At 41.0% G+C, this 27,248-nt stretch overlaps 2 protein-coding genes across 5 annotated transcripts in view; both read right to left on the bottom strand.

The window, feature by feature from the left end:
- The window catches only part of alkbh3 (alkB homolog 3, alpha-ketoglutarate dependent dioxygenase), a 128,130-nt gene that overhangs the window by 37,162 nt on the left and 63,720 nt on the right, over window positions 1–27,248 (bottom strand). Inside the window, exons 10-11 of one of the 4 annotated variants that reach the window (XM_063061785.1) lie at window positions 27,062–27,130; window positions 11,732–11,756 (exon numbers count right to left, since the gene is read on the bottom strand). The exons of 1 other annotated variant lie outside the window; for it this stretch is intronic. In XM_063061785.1, coding sequence (XP_062917855.1) covers window positions 11,748–11,756; window positions 27,062–27,130 — 78 coding nt within the window. In that variant the 3' untranslated portion in view covers window positions 11,732–11,747. Of the gene's footprint in view, window positions 1–11,731; window positions 11,757–21,314; window positions 22,194–27,061; window positions 27,131–27,248 lie in introns of those variants that run through there. 2 more of the 4 variants (XM_063061783.1, XM_063061784.1) reach the window with 2 other exon arrangements.
- c11h11orf96 (chromosome 11 C11orf96 homolog) lies at window positions 1,758–2,854 on the bottom strand. Its single transcript, XM_063061788.1, has one exon. The coding sequence runs from the start codon at window positions 2,725–2,727 to the stop codon at window positions 2,359–2,361; it is 369 nt and encodes a 122-aa protein (XP_062917858.1). The 5' UTR covers window positions 2,728–2,854; the 3' UTR covers window positions 1,758–2,358.

The raw sequence follows: 27,248 nt of genomic DNA on the forward strand, positions 1-27,248 counted from the left end.
TTTACTCATAATTAACACAACTGAACTATAAGTTAAAAATAAATCTGAAATATTTTAAATATTTAATCAGAAGGAACTACAATCCACATACATAAAGAATTTACAGCTAATGTGGAAAGTGTTAAAACTTGGAACACTATTAAAACACAGATCCCAGCATTCTCCATATGGCATTGTAAAACTAGTTCATAAATACCATAATCTTACATAAATTTAACATTTCCCCCATTCTACTCCAGGAAGCTGCAAAACAGCTTGTAGAAGAATCTGAATCACTGCCAGCAGTTTAAGAGTCTTTGAACATTATTGTATCGATAAAATCTGGGGCATTATATTTCATTACTCAGGACTGCATCTGTAAGGATTTAGATAATAAAACCCTACATTCTCATACGACCTTTTACAATCGCAGGGAGTTCCAATTTTTCTACGGGCATTGATACACACGGATTACATACAAAAAATACAGCAGAAATCCGTAGAACATTAGCTGAGTAACTACGTGTTAACAGTTGATCACTTAAAGAAGTGTAGTATTTTTGTGATTTTTGTTTTACTCGTCATAAGCACGGATACAGGCCCTTCGGCCGAAACAGTGCATATCGACCACACATTTAATTCAAATTTGGCCCATATCCCGCCAAGCCCCACCTCCCTATATAGCTTCTTAAATTGTACTATAAACATGCCCAAGCCATGTTATTCCACTGTACCTATTATATGTGATTTATTCAGGCACAAATTAAAAGCACTATTTCAAAAATGCTGCGAATTTACAGTTCCTACAGCATATTTATATTCTAGAAAAATTACAATTCCCGCTTTCACCACCCCGAATGACCAGCACTTCGTCCCGCGTGATCTAAAAGGACAAGAGCCATCAGCCGGATGCAGTACGCGTTGTCCGGCGTCAGTGCGATCCGGCGAGACCGATGGAGTTTCCAATGCCGGTCCAAATTAGGAACAGATTGCTCCTCACTCAGAAGAAATATAATCCTCTTCATTAACTAACACGAGTTTTTTTAAAAAAAATTACAATCAATACGTTAGCGGGCCTGCAACAACCTCACATTATATCGGTTATTCATGGAAACCACTTTAATGGGGGTGGGGGTGGGGGTGGTTTCGTCGCACCAACTCCGATCGCATTTCAATCAGAAATGCAGCGGGGCCGATACATTGCAGCAAGCGGGGCGGGAACGAGCGAAGGGGAGAAAGACTGGAGCACTCGATGAGCAAAACATGCTTTGCAGCTTTAAGTTAGTTGTAATCGCGCCTCTTAAGGACCGCAGTGGGTTCAATCTTACATAAGGATTTTACAGCATATTCGGCTCTACTGGTGTATGCTTCTAATAAGCCTTCTTACACCTGAAGTACTCAGTAATATTGAACAAGCAATGCTAGCAGAAGGGAGACCAATTTGCGACAAAACTCGCAACTGAAAGCTGCGATACGAAGTGCAAACACGCGATTTAAAGAGGAACGGTTGAAGTTGTCGAGCGTGTTGCGCAGACCCGAAGGGAAACAGAAGTATATGCTTTATTTCCAATACTGTAATATCTATTCCCGCCGCGTGGAAAGCGCAAATCCGGCTAATACGATATAACCGACTGCTTTAGAGGAAAACAAATTCTCATCTGATTACAAGCATGAAACCCAAACCTGTGACGCTGGTCAAAATCTATTCCACCAATTGGGACAGGCTGATCTAACGTAGATGTTGGATACTCAAGCAAGCATTTGTCCAAAAAAAATAACATTGTAAGTAAGATATTAAGTGTTCACTAATTTTATTAATCACGAGGCATTACAATCTTGCTTTGTTGCAAGTTTCACAAAATACAAACATATAAATTACTGATTTAAGTAGTAAAAGCATTACATAAATGAAATTTGGCAGGAGCCGAGCTATTAAATCGCTAACGCTTGGAACATCTGTAGTGCAATCCAACAACGTATAGAAAGGAATTTTACTGGAAATTGCATCTTGCATTTTAATAGTTCTGAAAGCAGAATAGAAAACAACAGTTAAATTGCAGTTGAGCTGCGTTTATATCCTCATCACAACTTCAATGATGTCCAATAAAGGAATGGGCCGTTCCTTTCCAACGCTGCGTTCTCCGTGACTTGGGCAGAGGAGCAAGGTTCCGCGAACAAGCCTTTATCCACCACCACCACCACCACCAGCAAACATCCAAGCACAGAGCAGTATCTCACATCAGTATTTATTCCTGATTTGTGCCCATCAATGCGTAAAGGTTTCTCCTTTGAAAATAGATTTTTTTTTACAAAATACAGCTTTTTAAAACTTCATTATGAAGCACAGTACTTTTAAGGGGCGGTTCGGTGCCCCGGCGATCAGTGGGCGGAATCCGAGTCGCTCGAGTCCAAGCTATACCTCAGCTTTGAGTTGCTTAAAGTTGCCTTCTGGGCACGGGAGTTCTGCGCGCTCCTCCGGAGACACTCAAGCGACTGCAGGAACGACTTCTTGGCTTTCTCCTCCTCGAGGGCCGAGACCCCTTCCTCCTCCACCTCTTGGATTTCATCGAAGGTGACCGGCTGCGTTTTGAACCTGGCTTCCCGGGGTCGCCTCTGCTTCAGCTTGGATTTCTGCAGCTGGCGCCGCAGCGACTGTGGGAACTCCTCCGTTATCCCGGCGTAGCTTGGCATCACCGCCTGGTAACTGGTGCTGATTCCCACCACCTCGCCCTGCTTGCCCGCTGCCATCCGCTTTACAGCACCGGCCTTTGATCTGCACCGTCTCCTCTCTCGGCGAGTTGCCGCAACTTTGACTCAATCGGCACTGGAGACACCATTTATACAGAGACTTCGACCCACGTGTGCGCAGCCTCTGATGACAACAGTTGCCTTTTAAAGCGATCATGTCGTTCCCGTACACCGCTTTTTGGGGGCTGACGTACTAGAAGTGAAATAATTTTATTAATCCATTGCCTGCCTATTTCCGGATGCACCTTTTCCGAGACTTTCCCTGGAATGGGATTGCTGTAATACTGAATAGAGCGGCAGAAAGCGGCTTATTAAAGATAGCCTGCTTGCAATGAGTGGCGCCCAAGTTTCATTAAACGTATTCAAGGTGTTGCCAGACGGTAAGGGGGCTGTAATAGTAACCATTGTAGGAACCATGCTGAAGACCTTCAGCCAGCTCGGATCAAATTGGAGGCGTCTCCTCAGCTTCCAGAATGCGTTCCTCTGTTCAGGTTTCGGCTTCCCGTGCTGTTACTGTGGGGGGATTTCGTGGATGGTTTGACCAGAAGTAGGTAGTGATTGGGGCAACACCGGTAAAAGGGCTTGTTTATCGTATACAGGCCGTCCCCAGGTTACAAATGCCTGGTATATGGAGACCTTCCCCCGCCCCCCAAACGAGCTCCCATAATAGAATTAAATTCGAAAGTCCAACAGGCTCCTCCCAACAAACTAGTTTCCTCTTTCTTTCTTTCTTTCTTTCTTTCTTTCAGTCAGTAATTGTTCTTCATCGCTTTGAGTGCTTTTGATGCCATTCTTTACAATAATGTGGAGATATGGTTACCGATTCGAATGAGTTTTGTGTATTTTCCGACAGAGTCGGTGCGTGGATGGACGTCTGTGTCAACAGACACGTTGGTTATCAGAAGATGTCCACCGCACTTGAACAAGTTCAAAGAGTGGCCGTCTTGAATGACAGTTCTGTCAATAAACAAAAATATATTCGGTTGTCCTAAAAAAATCTAATGCATTTCAGAATCAGGATCAGAATCGCGTTTAATATCACTGGCATATGGAGTGAAATTTGTTGTTTTGCGGTAGCAGGAGATTGAAATATATAATAAAAACTATAAATTACAGTAAAATATGGAGAGTGAAATAAATAGTGCAAAAAAAGAGAAAACAATCGTACGGTTGTGGTAATGAGTTCAATGTCCATACAGAGGGGAAGAAACTATTCCTGAATGTTGAGTGTGCTCCTGTACCTCCTTCCTGATGGTAGCAATGACAAGAGGGCATGCTCTGGGTGAAGGGGTTTTTAGCTTCCCCTTTAGACAGAAAAGCTGATTCGTTGACTTCAGGAAGGGGAAGGAGGGCGAACATGCTCAGATCGACATTAGAAGGATGGGCGGTGGAGAGAGCGCCTAGCTTTAATTCACTGGCCGTTAACACATTGTATGACCTGTCCTAGCACTCAGGTGGGAAAAGGTACCTGGAGAGGTTAAGGAGGTTCGGCTTGCCACCGAACACTCTCACAAACTTCTACAGCTGAAAGTAGCCCGACTGGTTGCATCAAGGTCTGGGATGACACTCCAAATGCGCAGGAACGTAGGAAGCCGCTCAGAGTAGTGAATCTACTTAACACACCACGGGAGGCACTGTTCAAGAAGGTAATATCTATCATCAGAGATCCCCACCATCCGAGCCGAGCCATCGTTTTGAAGCTACCATCGCGCATGACATATATAAGCCTGAAGACTACCACCAACAGGTCCAAGAACAGCTGCTTCCCTTCAAACATTTAGTACTTGAATCAGCGGGCAAACCCCTAATCATGTCATAATGGGGCGCTGGGAGCGGACCCAAATGCGAGGCACAGACACTGAAATAGTAGGAACAGGACTAAGCGTGACAAGGAAGCAGTGGGAGAGAGGAAGAAAGGACGCTGGACATGACACGGGCCCTGGACGGGACAAGGATACAGGGCCTGGGCTAGGACTTGACTAGGATGGTGGAACCAGGACATGGAACTTGGAACTAGGGGCCTGGGCTTGGACTCCGAGCCAGAGACTGGACAAGGACCCAGAACCTGGGTCTTGACTCAGGCTCGGACCCTGGAACTAGGCGAGGACATGACTAGGCTTCAGGATGTGGCATAGCTACAGTACAAGGGAACCCCAGCACCGGGCTGGGCAAGGTACTGCTGGACTGGGTGAGACACATGGACAAGACGAGAACACAAAGCCATGGCTTGGACAGGACAAGGTTCTTGGATTGTGGCTAGGACTGGACGAGACCCCGAAGCCTTGACTTGGTTGAGGGAGAGACAGGATCGCAGAGCCTTGGCCGAGGGAGAGACAGGAACACAGAGCCTTGGTCAAGGAAGAGACAGGAACATGGAACACAGAGCTGGGACCCCTCCTTCGAAACAGGACATAGGGCTGGGACTCATCCACAGAATACGATGAGATGGTTCCCAACACAATGTAGCAGCAGACGGCCCGACCTTCCTAGCGAAGGCGTGGATACAGACAGATCCCAACATCAGGTAGTAGCAAACAGCCGGACCTACCTAGTGAAGGCGTGGACACAGAGATAGTTCAAAACAATGATAGACATTTCCTTATCTTGCTCTGGCGATTGAACTAGACAGCGGTGCAGGCGAGGGTTATAGGTGAGGCAAGGCTACAGACGAGGTGAGGCTTCAAATGAGGCGATGCTTCAGGCGAGGCAACAGAAGGAAGGGGAACATAAGGGATTCAGACAGGGGGTATGGACAGAACAAACCAGCCATTCATGGACCCAGCGACACAGACACTGTCATTTAACTCTTGCAATCCTGGGTTCTCGCCTGTTGAATGCCCCCCCCCCCACCTGCCCGTGTCGTCCTTGGTCCTGGAGAGCCTCTTCAGTTGCCCAGAGGCTCCCGTAAAAGGGGGGTATTGTCACGGTCTGGTCCGTAAAGTCCACATTCTGGTTCACGGTCCGGTCTGTAGACTCAGACTTTGGGTCTTCCAGCTGTCCCTTGTTTCGGTTGGGTTAATTATAGGCACCTGATTCCCATTTTGGGGCTTGGTATATAAGTAGCCTTGGTTCGAGTGTGGGCTGCTGGTTTGTCTTGTCAAGATCCCCTGGGAGCAACCTGCCAGTGGAAGGCTATAGCGGCCACTTGCCATCTTTAGGCTGCGTTGGAGAACCATCGCCTCATGGAGCCTTGCTGTCGGTAGTTGGAGCTATCTTTGCAGTATGGATTCGGCCATTTCCCAGGCCAGCTGAGTGGCCGTCAGCCACTCCAAGCTAGCTAGGGATCCGGCTGTTTCTGCAGCCAGCTGAGGTTGCTGGCCGTAACTGCGACTCGGAGCAACCCCGATGCAGAGATGGAACTGTCTGTTGTTCTTCGGTGTTTGTCTCTTCTTGTCCCCGCCTCCATGGGATAAGCCAGGCCAATCTGCCATTGCCCTGCGGGGGGATCCGTCTTGTCTTATCCTTGCCTCTGTGGGGTAAGTCAGGCCATTCTGCTCCCAGCCTGCAGCCTCAAGACCCCAGCCTGCAGCCTCAAGCCTCAAGACTCAAGACCCCAGCCACGTCCTGTCCTGTAGCCATGTCATGTACTTGCCTGGTTGTGGGGTCCGAGCCCAAGGCAAGACCCAGGTTCTGCGTCCTTGTCCAGTCTCTGGCTCAGACTCCAAGCACAGGCTCCTAGTTCATGGTTCCCAGTCCTGGTCCCGCTTTCCCAAGCCCAGGCTCCTAGTTCATAGTTCCTTGTCCGGGTTCCCTGTCTAGTACATGTCCTAGCCCAAGTCTGCATTCTTGTCCCTGCTCCTTGTCTGTATCCTGTCACGTCCCTACTCTAGTCAAGTCCTGCTCCTAGTACTTCAATGTCTGTGTCTTGCACTTGGGTCTGTTCACCAGCGCCCCCCTTTGTGACAAATCACTGCACTGAAATGAACTTTTTAAAAATGGATTTTTGTTGTAAATTGCGTTTCCTTGTGGAAAACGTGAAAAAATTATGTCACATTTATGTTTATCTTATGAATGCTGCTTATATGATCTGACGTGCCTGCCTGTAATGCTGCAAGAAAGCTTTTCATTCCACCATACATGTACTTGTGCAAATGACAATAAATTTGACTTTGATTTTGCAACTGCATTGGGTTTATATAAAGTATTCTTATGAAATTCCCAGGTCAATGAATTTTGAGTGCTCACTTTTAATTCTCTAATGATTTTGTCAGCAATGTCTGGGGCAAAAGAGGGTAAATGTTTCTGTGTACATTTTACCCTGTAAATTGGCAGGCTGGTCTTGTTTCTTCAGCATTTTGTGTCTGTAAGCTGGTTGTGAAATTCATTGTCATATTTGACAAATACCATACAGATATGAACAAAGGGAATTTCCTGTGGGTATCCACGCATCTCTGTTATGCCTAGCTGCAGATTTCGTCCAATATGATTCATATGTTTAAGGGGATCCTAGACAATTCAACAAATAGGTAGGTGTTGCCTGACCTGCTGAGGTCCTCCAGCATTTAGTGTGTGTTGATTTAGATATTTCATTAGTTTTTTTCTCAAATCTCACTAGCTGGAGAATATTCCAGATATAAATGGAAGCCTACACTCCATTCCTACCGGAGACGACCATATTTCAGAAGATGATACCAAGTCACAACCCTCCCCACCATCTCTAAAAGTGGTGCCTCAAGAAAGTGACATCCTTGACATCTTGGACATACTCAATACTTCCATCAGGAAGGAGGTACAGGAACCAGAAGATGCATACGCAACATTTTAGGAGCAGCTTCATCCTCTCTGCCATCAGATTTTTGATTGGTCCATGAACCCATGAACTCACTATTTGTCTTTTGCACTAATTATTTATTTTTTGTAACTTATCGTAATTGTTATGTCTCTCACTGGACAGCTGCCATAAAACAACAAATTTCGTGGCATAGGTCAGTGATACTAAAGCTGATAATGGGGCAAATGCCAAAGCTCAGGGCTGTTGCTTATCAGGACATTTTTGACAGTGCATTGTACTTATAGTTAAAGGAAGAGCAGGAGAAATAGCAGAATAGCAGGTGTGAGATAACAGCTCGGCAATATGACATTAGTCCATTAACTATATTAACTGTGTACATTTTAACTGCGGCTTTACCATTCTGGGTTGTATCTTTGTCATCATGTTTCCTGTGAATTTCTACTTTGTTTTCAAAGCATACGGGTATGGCAACCTGAAGCAGCAATCTTTATAAAGCTAGTCTTCCATTCATTTCACCATCTAGCTCTTCAGAATCTTTATGCTCTGCGTCTGCACATCACCAGGTGATGGTCTCAGTTTCCTTCTGCATTTGGCCTTAGGTGTGATCTTTGTGATGGTGGCATCATTCTAAACAAAGAACTATCTTCTCATCTTTCAGACTGCAGTAATCATCACTTCTTAGTACCTTGCTCACCAAATCAATTTTCTTTCATAGCTTTAATATCACTGTTTGCTCCTTTTAACACATCTATCTTTACATGAATTTGTTGCACTAGCTTCTTCCCCACCATTATTTTTTGTCACACATCAAACTGAGTTTCTGGAAGGTGTGGTGGTGGCATAGCTTAAGAATCATGAGTCCATGTAATAGCTTAAGTAAAGAAAGGACCAAACCAACTCACAAACTACCCATAATCCCACTCCTGCTTGGAAGAGTTTGCAGTTCCCTCACGTGTATCGAGAGTCATACCAGAATCCACCAATTCAGAGTGAAAGCAAGTCAGCCTCAATCCAAAGGGAAGAAGAGACACCTGCTTTTACAAACTAATGTTCTTTGCTCTTCACTGCAGGCTTTTGGCTCTTTTAGGAACTTAGAGGAGTGCAGAAAGCAGCAGAGTAAGCTGAGAAGAAGGGAATGTCATAATATTGAGCAGCTTTAGGAAAACATATGCAATTAGTGAGTATTTTAAATATAATAGCCAATTCATCCTTACTTTAATCCCCTTTACTTGTATCATGAATTGGCTAATTAATTCAACATCAGTTATTTGCTTAGGAAACATTAGCTAGGATAGGTTACTCTTTCTCTGAGTTATATAATGACCATCTTTTTATATTTAACATTGCTTTCATAAGTATGAAAAACGTTAATTCTTTAAACTGGTACTGCTCCAAGGTCTGGCTGACAGTAATCAGATGGCTTCAATAAAACTTACAGCAGCTTAGATCAGATCCTGTTTATAACTCCCAATGAACACCAAATTTTCTAATATGATCTCCATTTGCAAAGGAAATGTTAAAATCAGCAAGATTACCACACTATCAGTTTCATTATAAACAACATGCTTTGAAAGGTAGACTTTAGATCATAATAGGGAGATTTCAAGCAATAATAGCTCATAGACTTTCAACAAAAGAAGCAAAACATTGGAATAAATACCTATAAAAATCCCCAGGCTATCCATATATGTCTGTGTTTTATTTTCATATTATTTCTGGTTATTGATGTTAACAGGGATATTCTTTTGAGGTAGTATTAACTAATTATAAACTAGGAACAGGAGAATACATGAATTAATTCAGCCCTGTGTCAGTGGAGAGGAATGTGTACTACATTGGCAGCGATGTTCTAGATGTGTCAGCTTGGTAAACCTATCTCCTCTCTTACAGAAGTATCACTTCACCAAAGGAAATCACCCTAATTACAGTAATAATGTCAGCTTCTAAAATTAATACTCTTACAAGAAGGCACTCTGGAGGGGTTTTCTTGATTACTGTCATCACTGACCCAATACCCATAAATAAATGGAACATTAAACCTGGTCAACAAAACATAAAGATTGAAACATATAGGATTATTAAGGGATTGGACACACTAGCGGCATGTTCCCGATGTTGGGGGATCCAGAACCAGAGGCCACACTTTAAGAATAAGGGGTAGGCCATTTAAAACGGAGTTGAGGAAAACCTTTTTTACACAGAGAGTTGTGGATCTGTGGAATGCTCTGCCTCAGAGGGCAGTGGAGGCCAATTCTCTGGATGCTTTCAAGAAAGAGTTAAATAGAGCTCTTAAAGATAATGGAGTCAAGCGATATGGGGATAAGACAGGAACTGGATGCTGACTGTGGATGATCAGCCATGATCACAGTGAATGGCGGTGCTGGCTCAAAGGGCCGAATGGCCTACTCCTGCACCTATTGTCTAAAAGAAAATTGTAACAACAAAAATACTAGTTTGCTTCCATTTGGGCCAAGATAAAAACTAGGGCCTGGCTGATTGTAATCAGATAGCTTCAGTGAGCTGCAATGTTCTGAAATAGATATATTTTTTATTCTTAATCTAAAATTATTCCTCTAGATTATGCTATGAACAAACATTTGTCAGGAAGACGAAAGAGCTGATTGTGGACTTCAGGAAGGATAAGACAAAGGAACACATACCAATCCTCATAGAGGGATCGGAAGTGCAGAGAGTGAGCAGTTTCCAGTTCCTGGGTGTCTCTGAGGATCTAACCTGGTCCCAACATATCAATGCAGTTATAAAGAAGGCAATACTTCATTAGGAGTTTGAAGAGATTTGGCATGTCAACAAATACACTCAAAAACTTCTGTAGATGTACTGTGGAGAGCATTCTGACAGGCTGCATCACTGTCTGGTATGGGGGGGCTACTACACAGAACCAAAAGAAACTGGAGAGGGTTGTAAATTTAGTCAGCTCCATCTTGAGTACTAGCCTACAAAGTACCCAGAACATCTTCAGGAAGTGGTGTCTCAGAAAGGCAGCTCCATTATTAAGGACCTCCAGCACCCAGGGCATGCACTTTTCTCACTGTTACCGTCAGGAAAGAGGTACAGAAGCCTGAAGGCACACACTCAGTGATTCAGGAACAGCTTCTTTCCCTCTGCCATCGGATTCATAAATGGACATTGAACCCTTGGACACTACCTCACTTTTTTCAATGTACAGTATTTCTGTTCTGCACGTTTTAAAAAATCTATTCAATATATGTATACTGTAATTGATTTACTTATTTATTTATTATTATTATTTATTTTATTTTCTTCTATATTATGTATTGCATTGAACTGCTGCTGCTAAGTTAACAAATTTCACGTCACCTGCCGTGATAATAAACCTGATTCTGATTCGTTGTTTGTTAGTCATTATAGTGTTTCATAAATTCTAATGTATTTCTTTATTTTCCCATAAATGCCTGCAAGAAAATGAATCTCAAGGTAAAATATATGTACTTTGATAATAAATTTTACTTTGTCTTTGACTTTGGCACTTTGACTTCAAAATACCTGCAACAAATGGATTCTATTAATTACAAACAAAACCTTTAACAGCACACGTTCAGTAAGAATTTTAAAAGTGAACATATTTTACATATAAATTCACTTGAATTTTCTTTTTGCAGCATAACTTTTACTGTTCATATTTTTCCAAGCTGAAAAATAAAAATGTAATATCTTTTTTCACAGTTATGTTTTGGCCCCACACCTGCTTTTGGAAAGGGCTCCACCTATTGTTCAAGAGAAAGAATCCATCTTTTCTAAGGGTATGAATACTCTGTTCCAATCTTCCGGTATGTCTCCGTTAAACACTCTAAGTCAGGGATTCCCAGCTGGGATCCATAGACCCCTTGCTTACTGGTATTGATCCATGGCATAAAAAAATTGAGAAAATATGCTCTAAGTGATTACAGTTTCAAGTTCCTGGGTGTCTCTGGTCCCAACATGTCAATGCAGTTATAAAGAAGGCAAGACAGTGGCTATACTTTATTAGGAGTTTGAAGAGATTTGGCATGTCAACAAATACACTCAAAAACTTCTGTAGATGTACTGTGGAGAGCATTCTGACAGGCTGCATCACTGTCTGGTATGGGAGGGCTACTACACAGGACTGAAAGAAGCTGGAGAGGTTTGTTAGTCATTATAGTGTTTCATAAATTCTAATATATTTCTTTATTTTCCTGTAAATGTCTGCAAGGAAATGAATCTCAAGGTAAAATATACGTACTTCGATAATGAATTTTACTTTGTCTTTGACTTTGGTACTTTGACTTCAGAATACCTGCAGCAAATGGATTCTATCAATTACGTATTTAATACATTAAAAATTATGTAATACATAAAAAAAGGAGAAAAGTATTTCTCCTTTTCGGTATCTGACACACTTAAAACCACCTGATGCTGCAGCTTAACATATAAGAAATACAACACAGATGGATAGACAAATTAATACAACAGAGAGAAATGGAGCAGTAATAATTGGATGCTGTAATAAAAACAAAATACTGGGGATACAGCAGGTCGGACAGCATCTGTGGAGAGGGAAACAGAGTTAATGCTTTCTGTGCATAAGGCTGTCAGGCAGAGAAATAATTGCTATTGATAATACTTTATAATTACGTAAATATATGGAATCCAGTAAGGGTATTCATAGCATCATACAGCATGGAAACAGGTAATTTGGTCCACCACATCCATACTGACCAGTCAGCACCCGTCTGTATTAATCCCATAGTTTTCAATGCCAAGATAATTCAAATGCTCATCTAGACATCCCTTAAATACTGTCAGCAACTTTGCTCAACAACAAAGGTGGTTTTGGAATGAGAAGATGCTGTCAAGAGGTTGGGTGACCAGAAAGACAGACTGGGCTGATTCATTGTTGTGGAAGAGGGATATTCTAATGTAAAAATTCCAGTGTGCGAATTGAAGGCTTAAGACAATATGATACAGGACTTCAGAAGAAAGGTTGAGGATAGAGTGGTAGTTCAACAGAACAAAGGAAATGAAGGTGGCTTTCTTTTTGAAAACACATCTTGAGAGGAGGGAAAACACTTAAATATCATGTACAATGGAAGTGGGAGAAGTGTGATAGGTCGCACAGAGAGATGGAAGAAAATGTAGATGAAAATACAAGGCAATGATATGAAAAAAGCCTGAGGAGAGGTTTGGCTTCATGGGCAAAGGGAGAAGTCTCTGGGTCAGTTCAACAGGGAGAAGGAGATAGGAAAAGAAATCCTAGAAATTTCAATTATTTTTACAAATATAGTGAAAGCAAAAGAATGGAAAATACATATCCAGTTCATTAGCACCTGTGAGGGAAAACATAGGCAAATGCAGAAATCACATGTCAACTGTGCAGAAGCCATACGACATAGCAGCAGAATTAGGCCATTCAGCCCATTGTGTCTGTTCCGTCATCCCGCTATGGCTAATTTATTATCCCTCTCAAACTCTTTCTCTTGCCTTCTCCACATAACCTTTAATAGCCTGACTAAACAACTAAACAACAAACCTATCAAACTCTGCTTTAATATACACATTGACTCGGCCTCCACAGCCATCCATGGCAATGAATTCCACAGATTCACATCTCTGTTGCTAGAGAAATTCCTTCTCATCTTTATTCTAAATGGATATCCTCTATTCTGAAGCTCTGGTCCTAGACTCACCCACTATCGGAAACATTCTTTCCACATGCACTCTGTCTAGGCCTTTCAATATTTGAGAGGCTTCATTACACAACACCCAATCCAGAATTGCCTTTTCCAGGTGGGCCCAAGCACAAACTGCTCCAAAAAGCCATCTCATTGGCATTCTACAAATTCCTTCTCTTGGGATCCAGCACCAACCTGACTTTCCAAATCTACCTGCATATTGAAATCCCCAATGACTATCATAACGTTGCCCTTATAACATTATTTTTCTATCTCCTGTTGTAATTTACGTCCCACATCCTGGCTATTGTTCGGACGCCCGTATATAACTTTTATATGGGTCTTTTTGCCTTTTCAGTTTCTTAACTCTACCCACAAAGATTCTACATCTTCTGATCCGATGTCACCTGTTTCTAAGGATTTGATTTCATTTTTGACCAACATAGCCACACCAACCCCTCAGCCTACCTGCCTGTCCTTTCAATACAAGGTGTATCCTTGGATGTTAAGCTCTCAACTATGATCTTCTTTGTGATGCCCACAACATCATACCAACCAATCTCTAACTCTGCTACAAGATCATCTACCTTATTACATATACTTTGTGCATTCAAATATAACACTTTCAGTCCTGTATTCATCACCTTTTTTGAATTTGCCCACAAGTTACACTTCAACTAATCCCACTGACTGCAATTTTGCCCTGTCATCTGCTTGTGTTTCCTCACAGTCTTACTACACACAGTGTTACTAACTGCCCCATCCTCAGCACTATCACTCCCCCGTCCCTAACAGCTCTAACAAACCTGCCCGCAAGTATATTGGTTCCCCTTGGGTTCAGGTGTCACCCCTCCTTTTTTGGTGCAGGTCATACATTCCCCAGGAGAGCTCACAATGATCCAGAAATCTGAAACCCTGTCCCCTGCACCTCTCTCTCAGCCACTCATTTTTCCCATCTCTGCTCTGACTAGCAGGTGGTAATCCAGAGATTACCACCTTGGAGGTCCGGGTCATCAGCCTCTTCCCTAGCTCCTGTATTTACTGGGCAAGACCTCTTCCCCCTTTCTACCTGTTATTGTTGCCAATGTGCACCAAGATCTCTGGTTGCTCACCCTCCCTCTTGAGAACCTTCTGCAGACATTTTGAGATATCCTGGGCCTGAGCACCTGGGAGGTGGCACACCATAATGGCTTCTCTATCACGGCCACGGAACTTGCTGTCCATCCCGCTCACTATTGAGTCTCCTTTCACTATCGCTCTGTTGCGCCTCAGAGCCGGCCACGGTGCTACACAGAGAAGGAGGGATGTGAGAAGTGATCATGTCAGTGAGAACAGAAAAGTACATTAGTTTTAACTTATATATTTAGTGATTACAGTACATCCAAACATTTTGCACTCGTGAATATTTTGAAAATTATTGTATCAGAAATCCAAAATGTAAATTTTCTTAATTACATGCATGGAACAACTTTAACACCTTGAAAATAATGTTTACTTTCATTCAAAGAACATCTTTGTCCTATATTTTAAGATTTGCTTTTGCTGTGGTCATAAGGACATAAACCACTAGTATAGATAAGCACATTTAGATAACATGTTGGCTTAAAAGTAGGTGGATTAATCGGCTACTAAACCAGCAATTTCCATATAGAAAAAGACATAATTTGTTGCAGTGCCAAAAACCGTGATGTTTGGAGCTTTCAAGATGCCTTTAATTAAAATAGTTTGCTCACTGATACTTTTAAGAAAGCTGAGACTGAGGTGACAGTAAGCTGAGAATGAAACAGCGCGAGCGTGCTTGAGTCAGTTTGCTACAGTTCAGTGAGCCTTTTGAAGAGCAGAGCCAAGCAATGGATGACTGCTTGTTATATCACATGATAACAATTTGATGATGATTGCCAGCTGTTGCAATGATTTTTAATGTGGAAATTGAACAATGATGTGATCGTAAAATAAATATAGTCCTCGATACTCTAGCCCAATTAAAGATAAATGCATTTAAATTCTGCTTTGAATCAGCTAGAGTCATCAGAGGGAGCATTGTCAAGGTTCAGCAGATTGATTCCGTGATGCTGTGTCTGTCATGTGAAAGTAGGCTGGCCCTGCATATTTATAAAATGAGAGGCAATCTCATTGAAAAGTACATTCTGAATGGACTTTGTAGAGCAACTTCTCTTGACTTTAGTGTCTAAAACCAGGAACCACAATCTTAGGCTATACAGAGCTATTCAGAATGGAGATGAAAAGAAACCTCTTCACCAAGGGGTAAAGAATCTTTGGAATTTTCTCCCTAAGAGTGTAACGTAGAATCTTGTCCCCCCCCACCCCACAATGCTAAACATAGCCCCTTAAAATTCAACACCTTTATCTTAGCACATGGTTAAATTACTAAGTAAATATTAAATTATTTTGTTTTTAACTTGCTTTAGTCCCTGATCAAATGTTAATATTTCTATTTCCTCAAAGAAAGCAGATTTCTAAAAAGGTGAATCTCAACACCACTTCACCTCTTCTGTGATCTGCAGTCAGCTGCAGGTCACAATGCTGCAACTGGGGGGAAATTTACCACGTCAACCTTTTCCAGTAGAAGGGCCATCCATGTTCATGCCAAGAACCGAGTGTAGCTGGTAGAGTTAGAATGTCAGCCTCTAAAATTAAGTTTAAAGTTGTTGGGGATGATCCAGCTAACTTAACCAATCAAATGGAGCTACTTATAGTTGTAACATTTCCCATGCTATATGTTACTAGGCCATTGTAGTTGGCAGTTTGCTAGTTTCTAACATAGACTATCACAGATTCTAGACTGAACACTTCAAAATTTAGTTTTTCCCAATTAATTTTATGCTCCTGACCTCAGATGCCTTCTGGGTGGAGTTTGCACATTTTGTCAGTGACTGTGTGAGTCTCTTCTGCGTGCTCACTTCCTTCCACTTCCTAAAGACGTGCTGGTAGGTTCACTGGGTACTGTAAATTGCCCCATGGCATGGACCATAGAAAAGAAGAATCAAAGGGGTGATAATGAACATATGAGAAAGAAGTAATTCTAGGAGAAATGGACTGGTGAGATTGCTCTCCTGGGATTCAATGATTCAATGGCCCAAATGGTCTTCTTCCACATCACAGTAACTATAAGAACTCATTGAAACTTAAAATATATCAGATTTAAAAGGAAACCTCCAGTTTTCAGATTAATAGTGTACTATATATAAACAATAAGAAAAGAGATGATCTCGGGAGCAGTGTTGGCATTCACAGGATTATCATTGTCCATATCTTCCTTTGTAAATAGTACACATTTTAATGCAGCAAATTCATTGCACAAAGATGCAATGCTGTATTACTGACATAGAACAACGCCCCCTACCCCCTCCCCTGTTGAATGGGACTTTAAACCAAGGTTTAATTTGTCTGCTTGGGTGACTATAAAAGATCCCTGCATCAAAAAGGCACTTCAGAAAGGAGAGCTGTACATTTTATCTTGATATCTTGGGCAACATTTATCATTCATTCAGCATCCCAAAATTACGTAACTGGATAGTTGTCAGTTTTTTTTTTGCACTATATAATGTACTAATTCAAAGGCTCTGATGTGACAGGTGGCTTGTAAACTTTTTTTTATTTATAAAAAGCTGCAGGTTTCAAACATGGCAAGCAACCTTTTGCCAAATTGCCAGAGATTGTTGATAATGTGTCACTCCACTGAAGCAATGTTTTCATTATTCCTACTGAGAACTAAAACCTGTCAAAAAGGAACTTTGCCTTTTCCTGTTGCAGAAAAAAACTCTATCAGAATAATTGCACTAAAAATCCAGCATTGATAATATTTCTATAGAAAGCATGGAACCACTACTTGATGTCATAAAAATACATCCTAATTTGACAGATAAATTGTTAAAGCTGAGTTGTACGCATATATTTACCGAGCAAAAAGTGATTCAAGAATGTTTTAAAGGGAAATATTTATAACATCAATGGTTTTAAGGTGGAAACATTTACCTGCATCCTTATCACCATTTCACATCACTGCATTTTAAAAGGTAGTTGCAAGGTAACAATATTTTCAGTTTGAAACCAACTGTAATGATAACACTGAGAGATACTAGCTTGGACTCTCTTAATTTCCATTTCTCCTTCCAAGAGAAAACTAGCCTGAGCTCGGTACTCTTCCACAGTGCCACAAATGAGGCTGTGAATTTAGTTGATAACCAATTACAAAGGTTAAGCAGCACACACAAAATGCAGAAGAAGTGTAGGAAAGGTTAAGGGCTGGAGAAAAAGGAATCTGATAGAGGAGGAGAGTGAACCATAGGAGAAAGGGAAGGAGGAAGTGACCCAGGGGAAGTAATAGGCAGACAAGAAGTAAAAGGTAAGAGTGGGCAGTAGAAGGGGGTGGGGGTGCTGATTTGTTTACCGGAAAGAGAAATCAATATTCACACCATTAGGGTGAAAGGTATCCAGATGTAATATAAGGTGTTGCTCCTCCACCTTGAAGGTGGCCTCATCTTGGCACAAGAGGATGTCATGAACTCACGTCAGAACGGGAATGAAGTAAAATATTTGGCCACTGGGAAGTCCCGCTTGTGGCGGATGGTATGGAGGTACTTTAAAATATTAAATGCTATCACCATGAAACATTTCATGTTCATAATTGGCAAAACCTTTTATTTCAAGGGGTTATAGAATATTAAAACAAGGAGTTAATGCTGAGCCTTTATAAGACACTAGTCAGGCCACACTTAGAGTATTGTCAACAGTTTTGGCCCCCATATCTCAAAAAGATTTTGGAGAGTCCAGAGGAGGTTCACGAGGTTGATTCTGAGAATGAAGGGGTTGACATATGAGAAGCACTTGGAGCTTTGGGCCTGTACTCACTGTAATTTAGAAGAATTCAGGTAATCTCATTGAAACCTGTCAAATGTTGAAAGGACTAGATAGGGTGGAAGTGGAGAAGATGTTTCCTCTGGTGGGGGTATCCAGAACTAAAGGGCACAGCCTCAGTCTATTCAGGGAAAGGCTATCTGAGATTGGGTGTTGTGTAATAACCCAGAACTTATTAAGGAACTTAATGTAAAGGAACCCTTAGGAGGCAATAATCATAATACGATTGAATTCATACTGCAATTTCAGAGGAGAAACATAAGTCACATGTATCAGTATTGCAATGGAATAAAGGGAATTGCAGAGGTATGAGGTGGACTAGAGGAGGATACTGGCTGGGATGACAGCAGAGCAGAGATGGCTGAAGTTTCTGAGGACAGTTCACAAGGAACAGAGATATGTCCCACAGAGGGAAAAGTTCTCAAATGGCAGGGACAGGCAACTGTAGCTAACAAAGGAAGTTAAGGACCGCAGAAAAGCCAAGGAAAGGACATATAAGGTAGCAAAAGTGAGTGGTAAGTTGGATGATTGGGAAGCTTTTAAATTGCAACAGAAGGCAAATAAAAAAGCTATAAGGGAAAAGATGAAAAATGAGGGCAAGCTAGCCAATAATATAAAACAGGGTACTAAAAGATTTTTCAGTTATATAAAGAGTAAAAAGGAGGTGAAAATTGATATTGGACCACTGGAAAATGATGCTGCTGAGATAGTAACGGGGACAAAGAAATGGCAGATGAAGAATTTGCATCTGTCTTCACTGTTTAAGCCACTAGCAGTGTGCCAGAGGTCCGTGAATGTCAGGGAGCAGGAGTGAGTACAATTGCTATTACAAAGGAAAAAGTGCTAGGCAAGGTTGAAGGTCTTAAGGTGTATAAGTCATCTGGACCAGATGACTATATTCCACTGTACTGAGAGAGGTTGCTGAAGAGATAACAGATACATTGGTCATGATCTTTCAAGAATCACTTGATTCTGGCATGGTCCCTGAGGAATGAAAGATTGCAAATGTCACTCCACTCTTTAAGATGGGAGGAAGGCAAAAGAAAGGAAATTATAGGCCAGTTAGCCTAACCTCAGTGGTTGAGAAAGTGTTGAAGTCCATTATTAAGGATGAGGTTTCAGGGTACTTGGAGACTAATGATAAAATAAGTCAAAGTCAGCATGGTTTCTGTAAAGGGAAATCTTGCCTGACAAATCTGTTAGAATTCTTAGAGGAAGTAACAAGCAGGGTGGACAAAGGAGAGGCAGTGGATGTCACTTACTTGGATTTTCAGAAGGCATTTGATCAGGAGCCGCACGTGAGGCTATTTAACAAGATAAAATCTTATGGCATTACAGGAAAGATACTGGCATAGATAGAGGAATGGCTGACAGGCAGGAGGCAGCAAGTAGAATATAGGGGGCCTTTTCTGCTTGGTTGCTGATGTCTAGTGGTGTTCCTCAGGAGTCAGTATTGGGACCCCCTATTTTTCATATTGCTTGTCAATGATTTGGATAATGGAATTGATGACTTTGTGGCAAAGTCTGCGGATGATACGAAGATAGGTGGAAGAGTAGGTAGTGCTGAGGAAGCAATGCGATTGCAGCAGGACTTAGACAAATTGGAAGAATGGGCAAAAAATTGGCAGCTGGAATACAGTGTTGGGAAATGTATGATAATGCATTTTGGTAAAAGGAACAATAGTGTAAATTATTATCTAAATTTTGAGAAAATTCAAACATCAGAGGTGCAAAGGGACTTAGGAGCCTCATGCAAGACTCCTTGAAGGTTAGTTGACAGGTTCAGTCTGTGGTAAAGAAGGCAAATGCAATGTTGGCATTTATTTCAAGGGGAATAAAATATAAAAGCAAGAAGATAATGCTGAGCCTTTATAAGATACTAGTCAGGCCACACAAAATATTGTCAACAGTTTTGGTCCCTATATCTCAGAAAGGATGTGTTGTCATTAGAGAGAGTCCAGAGGAGGTTCACGAGGATGATTCCGGGAATGAAGGGGTTAACATATGAGGAGCACTTGGAGCTTTGGGCCTGTACTCATTGGAATTTAGAAGAATGCGGGCGATCTCATTGAAACCTGCAAAAAGGTTGAAAAGACTAAGGTTTGGGTGGAAGTGGAGAGGATGTTTCCTTTGGCGGGAGTATTGAGAACTAAAGGGCACAGTCTCAAAATTGAGGAGCAACCTTTTAGAACAGAGGTAAGGAGGATTTTTTTTTTAGCCAGAGATTACTGTATCTGTGGAATGCTCTGCCACAGGCTGCAGTGGAGGCCATGTCTGTGGGTATATTTAAGACGGAAGTTGATCATTTCCTGATCAGTCAGGGAATCAAAGGATATGGTGAGAAGGCAGGTGTGTGGGGTTGAGTGGGATCCGGGATCAGCTGTGATGGAATGGCAGAGCAGACTCAATGGGCTGAATGGCTAATTTTACTCCCATGTCTTATGGTCTTATTGCAAAGAATATTCAAAAGGGAAACTAATAGATTTTCTAGGAAAATTGCAGGCTGAAGGAGATAGCCAAGAATACAACATAGTGTAGTATTTGCCAAGATATTCTGAAGATCTTTCTGAAGTGGCAACCTCTACCACCAAGGAACAAATGAGCACGGGAATGCTATTGCAAGCAAGCTCTTTTTCAAATCAAACATTATACAGACCTGGAAATATATTACCATTACATCATCAGCACAGAGTCTAGACCCTGGAATCTGCTACCCAGTTGCAAGGGGTGGAAGGACATTGACCAAGGTGACTCGCAGTTCATGAGAACACTTGGCCACCACTTTCTCAAGGGCAATTGAGAAGAAACCATTACTGATGGCATTGCCTATGACACCCACAATCAGGAGGAAGTGAATAATAACGCTTGGGACTGGAGGAGCTGCAAGGTCAAAGTGCCAAACAATCTCTTTCCTTGTTGAAACAACTTTGCATTCAATAACTCTATGATCCCCCATCCAGCAAATCAAGACAACTAGGGGTGCACACAATACTTAAGCAACAAAACATGTTGAATAGTCATTGGTATGAGTACACAGCAAGTCAATCCTTTTGCAAGGTTAATCCATAGAGAAACCCGAAACATCAAAGTTGAGCGAGCACGCCCACTTTTATTAACATTATCTTGCTACCCTAATATTAAAATAATCTCTTAATAACAAATATAGGAACATGTTTCTCTTAGATTGTTAAATAGCATAAAAACAAATATAGCTTAAAATGATTGTCCTGCAATGATGTGCACTTTTGTACAAAATTGACTAATTTATGTTCACTGAAACAAACTATAATAAAAAGTAAAATCACACCTTTGATTAACAATCAATTTATTTAGTGTATACCTATTTATATTTCATGATGTCATTAATTCCATCAGTTTCAAAGTGCATTATGTTTAAATGATAACTATTTCTGGACATTTCATATCATACAAAATTAAATGTGCTTTTGAACATGTTTTTAAACTTCTACTGTATAATGTTTTCAGCAACTATGTTACAAAAAAAATGCAATCAACTTTTTCATTGTTTTCTCTCACCAAAATCCTTCCTCTCATACTCTAGTTCAATTTTTAATTATTCAATGGTGAAACTTAACCTTGGCTTTCAAACAAACATCTAAGCCTTCAATAAATATTTTCAGGTTCCAAGCTTTCCATGACACATTTCCGTACGAGAAACTTTTTCTAGATTTGTACACAGTCACAATTTGAAATTTTTTTTCCCCAAAAAATTCAAAAATGACTTAATAACATAATTTAGAAATAAATTTTCGCCACCAATGAAATTACGGATTCATACTTCATTTTTCCTAAACTTGCAACAGTGAAACTTTCCAGACATTCTTCTTTAAAATACAAGCCCAGTGCCTCAGAATTGTAAACATTAACAGACAAATTCTTAAACACATTTGTATGAAACTTTCTTTGTTTGTGTTAATGGCAACAATACCTATTGAGAATGTTTTCAAAAAATTATTAATGTAGTACCCAAAGTTCCTGCTTTCAAACAAAAACTATCAAAGTTCAATTGAAGACTTCTGCTCTTTCAGTTATTTTTGTACAGCGCATCAAATGCATCTTCACGTCTAACATTATCTTCAGTTTAATCATGCCTCAGGATAAACTGTTCTAAATGTTAGGTTTATTCGTGGATTTCTATCATGGTATTCTTTTGGAACTCGATGCTGAAAACAATAGAAAAATGCATTCAAAGATTAATAGTGCAGATGTCACGATTCTTTGTTTTCTACACCCTGTTCTAATAGTGACCTCATTCACTCTTTCGAGTTACTATTCAGTTTTCCTGAGGTATTCTCTTTTCTGTGCTTTCACTGTCCATCTCAAATCATCATGCCCTTCAATGGTTTCTTCTGCCTTCATCTTCTCTCATTAAGTTCTACCTATCAGTAAGTTACCTTGGTTTGCCTTCTCATTCACTTCGTCAAAGCAAAATTTCTATGGCTCTCCCTCGATCTATATTAGCGACCTTATTCTTTATATCCCCCTCCCCTCCATATTAATAACCCCAAGCTTTCTACATCTAGCTTTCAGAGAAAATACTTTTCCTCTTGCTCTATTCCCATCCCAAGTTATTTATTATTGCTCCAAAATATTTTGAAACTCCAAAATATCTAGACTTTGTCGCTTGATTCTGAAAAACAACTTGCATTTTATAAGGGCTGTCAAATAAACCCACGATACCTTTGCAGTTCCTGATCTGCTTTTCACTTTCACCTTCCCTTCAAAGACTGTCTTCTTCCACTGCAGATGTCACAGATTCATAGAGCATAGAGCTATATAGTACAGATACAGGTCTAACAATTCCATGTCAACCACGGGGCCTACCCAGCTTCCTGCACTCAGCCCATACCCCTCTCCAAGCTCAACTCTTGCACGTACCTTTCAAAGTACTTCTTAAATTATACTGTTGTACCCGCCTCAAACACTTTGTCTGGCAGTTAGTTTTGTATACTCACTACCCTCTCTGTGAAAAAAGTTGCCCCCCAAGTCCCTTTTCAATCTTTTCCTTCTCACCCTAAATCTATGGATTATTTCAAAATTTGTTTAATTCTGGATTTTTCCTGGGGAAAACACTACTACCATCCACCTCATCTAGCTTGGTAAAGAATGAGGTCAGCATAGACTTGTTCGGCTGAAAGTCCTGGGTCTTTGCTGTATTTTTCTATATCATCTCTAGCCAAAAGAAATCTCAAATCCCTTCAGTTCTTTACTCCCCCCAGTATATCATCTATTTAGATAGAGTAGTAATTTTTTGGTTATTAACAGAATGAAAGTATTTGAATCAGCACAGAAAAGTGGCAACAAATTAAAAAAAACAAATCATTCATGATTTCACTAGATGGCACAGCAGGACTGAGAAGCCATAGCCATCTTCTTCGGCTCTTTCTTGCACTCTTACTTTGTATCCCTCTAATTCTGGCTTTGTTTATTGTTCATTAGATACTTCCAAGGTAGGAATTTCACTAAACTCTTGTTTCTCACTCTTCCTTTAACACCCTGCTTAAATTCTACTTTTTCTGACAAGCTTTTTGTGAACAGCCCTGATGCAGGGTCTCGACTTGAACCACTGACTCTGCGTTTGCCTCCACAGATGCTGCTTGAACCAGTGAGTTCCTCCAGCAGTTTGTCTTTTGCTCCAGATCCGAACATCAACAGTCTCTTATGTTACTATCCTTATCTCTTTGGGTTGTATCAGATTTTGTCTAATTACGCTTCTTCACAGCATACTGGAACACCGCTCTGTGTTAGTTATTTTATAATTTTTTTCCGACATGCAATTAAAAATTAATTGTGATTAATATAACAATTTAATGTGCTTAATTTTGGTTTTGAACACAACAGTGCTCTACCCTGCAGACTGAGGGTGTAGATTTATGAAGCAGCTGATTTGCTGAGGCCCCAGGGGTAAATGAAAGCCAGCTTGCATTTGGCTTCAGGATCTGTGATGCACACTATCAACAGATGCTGCTGCACCACACATTGCCGTCTCCCTGGCAATGCCACACATGTGCAGAAAGCTCAGTCTTGATTTTTATTTAAGGATGCAGGCAGTTTCAAGGTATTCTCAGAGTAGCAAATGTATCTGATTGTGCTAAAATATTAACCTAAATAAAATTAGTGCATTAATCATAATGTTTAACTGCAATTAATTGGCAGACCAGTTATTGCTGTGAAGATGCTTAATTGGAGTTAGAGATCTTACATTACTTTGTCTGTTCCTGGAATACATCGGCTAGCTGTTTACTTTATCAAATCCCTAGAAAATCTACCATTACAGTCAATATATTGGTCTACGAACTGAGAATATTGGCAAAGTTGTGAGAGGAGCACGTTTTTTAGACACTGGAATTGTTCAAAACAATAATATTAATGAAAAGGCTTAATATCTATTCTACACAGTTCAGAAGAGATGAAATCAACTGAGAATACTTTGCTGTTCTAATAATCAAAAATGTTTTAAAAAGGCTTAATGCCACATACAAGGTAATTAACTTGCATTAAATCAAACTAAATTCTTTTGTTGTTGGAAAACAGAATTTGTTACCAAGTGTGAGTAAAATTACATTGAATAATGATTGACAAATTTTGGACGACACACTTCAGGAGCTGGTCACCCTCCACAGCTCAAAGGTGTGCATGGGGAAAGGGAACTGGATGTCTGCCACAAAGAGATAAAAGTACAGTCCAGTAGATGAGGAGATCCCTGAAGAATTGTTCTGCTGTACAGCAAGGAGAAAGATCAAGGCACTGAGAGTTACAGGGTATTCTATAGTTAGGGAAGCAGAGGTAATTATTTATGAAAGTGAAGCTCTTTCAGTCCCTTCTACCTACTCTGCTATTCATTAAGATCACAGTTGACCTGTTACCAAAGAACACATAGTTGCACTAACCATTTCATCCCTTGATTCCCTCAAGATCCAAAACCCTGAAGGAATGCATCTATGTGATCAGAGATACAATTGCCAAATGGTACCAGGTGTCTGAACTAAAGCCATCAACACTGGCATTCTGACACCATTCTACGGCATTCTTTCTACACTAGCATTCTGAAGTACAGTGTTAACAGCTAAATGTTGTGGTCCAAATGGATACTAAAACAGAGTAAGGGATGAAATCCTGCAGGTAGTTTTAAAGAGTTACTAGATTTTACACAGGGCCTTAAAGATAGCAATCTCTATCACTCAGTGGTATCTGCCAGCAAGTATAGATATAGAAGGCATATGATAGTATTGAGAAAAGTATTACTGGAGGAATGGCTTTAGATTCCTGGTACATTAAATACACTGTAGTTTTGGGGAGCTGAGACTTATGCAGACCAGGTGTGCCCAACTTCAAAGGAGGTGGGATTAATATTACTAATGCTGCTGTGTCCAGGTGGGTACATTTATTCAGTGGGAAAAGACAGGCAGGCACCTAGAAATAGCATTGAGATGGAAAACAAAAGATGCACTGAGAGAGACGGACAGCATTCAGGAAAGAAAAAGTACTATCTTACTTCAAGCAGAATAGGGGACAGTTCAAGACCTATGAACCGAGTTATCAAAATCGGAGAACTGCAGGTGCAATTCGTCATGTGGGACTATGGAGTTGTTCAGACTTGGCTAAAAAGGGCACAGTTGGATACTAAATAATCTTGCATACATAGAACAGTACAGCCATTTGGCTCATGATGTGCTGATTTAGATGCCAATTTATAATAACTGTTCCTCTGTGTATAATGAAAACAGCGTACTTACATGTCTATCTAAAAGCCTCAAACTCTATCAGACTCTAGAGTGGAGTATGTTAGTGTGCTGGAACAGTTTGAGGTCAAGGAGGTGGTAGTGCTGGGTCTTCTGATGGCATATATTCCAGAATTTTGAAAGAAGCAAGTGGGAAGATTGCTCAACGGAGTGACATGTTTATTGATTCTAGACAACTACCACACTCTGTGTCAAAAAAAACCTGCCATGTCGCCTTTAAATACCCTCCTCTAACCTTAAAAGCATGTCCCCTGGTGTTTGACATTTCTACCCTGGGGAAAAAGATTCTGACTGTCAACCCTATCTATGCCTCTCATTTAAAAACTGCTCAACCTCCAATGCTCTAGGGAGAGCATCCCAAATTTGCCCAAACTTTCCCCTGTAATCCAGGCAGTATCCTGGTAAACCTCTTCTGCACTCTTTCCACAATCTCCACATTATTTTTAAACACAAAATTCTCTGCAGATGCTGGGGTCAAAGCAACACTCACAACACGCTGGAGGAACTCAGCAGGTCGGGCAGCATCCGTGGAAATGATCAGTCAACGTTTCGGGCTGGAACTTGACGAAGGGTTCCAGCCTGAAACATTGACTGATCGTTTCCACGGATGCTGCTCGACCTGCTGAGTTCCTCCAGCGTGTTGTGAGTCCGCTTTATTTTTGCAGTGACACAAACAGAACTGCATGGAATATTCAGTGTGGTATGACTAAAGTTTTATATAGCCTCAGCATGACATCCTTACTCTCATACCCAATGAAAACAAGCATGCCAATGCCTTCTTTACCACTTTATCCACTTGCATTGGCACTTTTAAGTGAACTATGAACCTAGTCCCTAATACTCCTCTGTATTACAATTTTATTAAGGGGTCTAGCATTAACTACATACTTTCTCCTTTCATTTGACCTTTCAAAGAGCAACACTGACCTTACATTTACCTGGATTCAACTTCATGTGCCACTTCTCTGCCTATATCTGTAAGGGATCTAAATTCTGCCATATTCTTTAATAGTCCTTTACACAGTCCACAACTCCACCAATCTTGCTGTGACTCCACAAACTTGCTAATCTACCCAGGTACATTTCCATCCAAATCACTGATACATCACAGAGGTCTCAGCACTAATCCTTGTGGAACAGCACTGGTTATGAACTCCTGCTCTGCAGCAAGCCGTGCTGACTGTACCTAAGCAGGCTACGCCTTTCAAATGCACATCAGTCCTATCCCTCAAGTACTGTCTTCAATATTTTCCGTACTATTGAACTGAGGCTTACTGGCCGATAGTTACCTGGATTATCCTTATTCTCTTTCTTGAACAAAGGCACATTTGCTGCTCTCCAGTCCTCCAGGACCTCACCTATTGCCAATGTAGACACAAAGACATTTATCAAAGCCCAGCAATCTCCTCACTTGCTCTTTCACAATTCTGTAATATCAACCATCAGGCCCTGGGGATTTATCCACTTTAATGCTTT

This window comes from Mobula hypostoma, chromosome 11 (genome assembly GCF_963921235.1).
Source record: "Mobula hypostoma chromosome 11, sMobHyp1.1, whole genome shotgun sequence".
Taxonomy (NCBI): domain Eukaryota; kingdom Metazoa; phylum Chordata; class Chondrichthyes; order Myliobatiformes; family Myliobatidae; genus Mobula; species Mobula hypostoma.

Excerpts from the sequence above, each read along its gene's own strand:
- c11h11orf96 (XM_063061788.1), bottom strand. The coding sequence starts at position 2,727 with ATGGCAGCGGGCAAGCAGGGCGAGGTGGTGGGAATCAGCACCAGTTAC.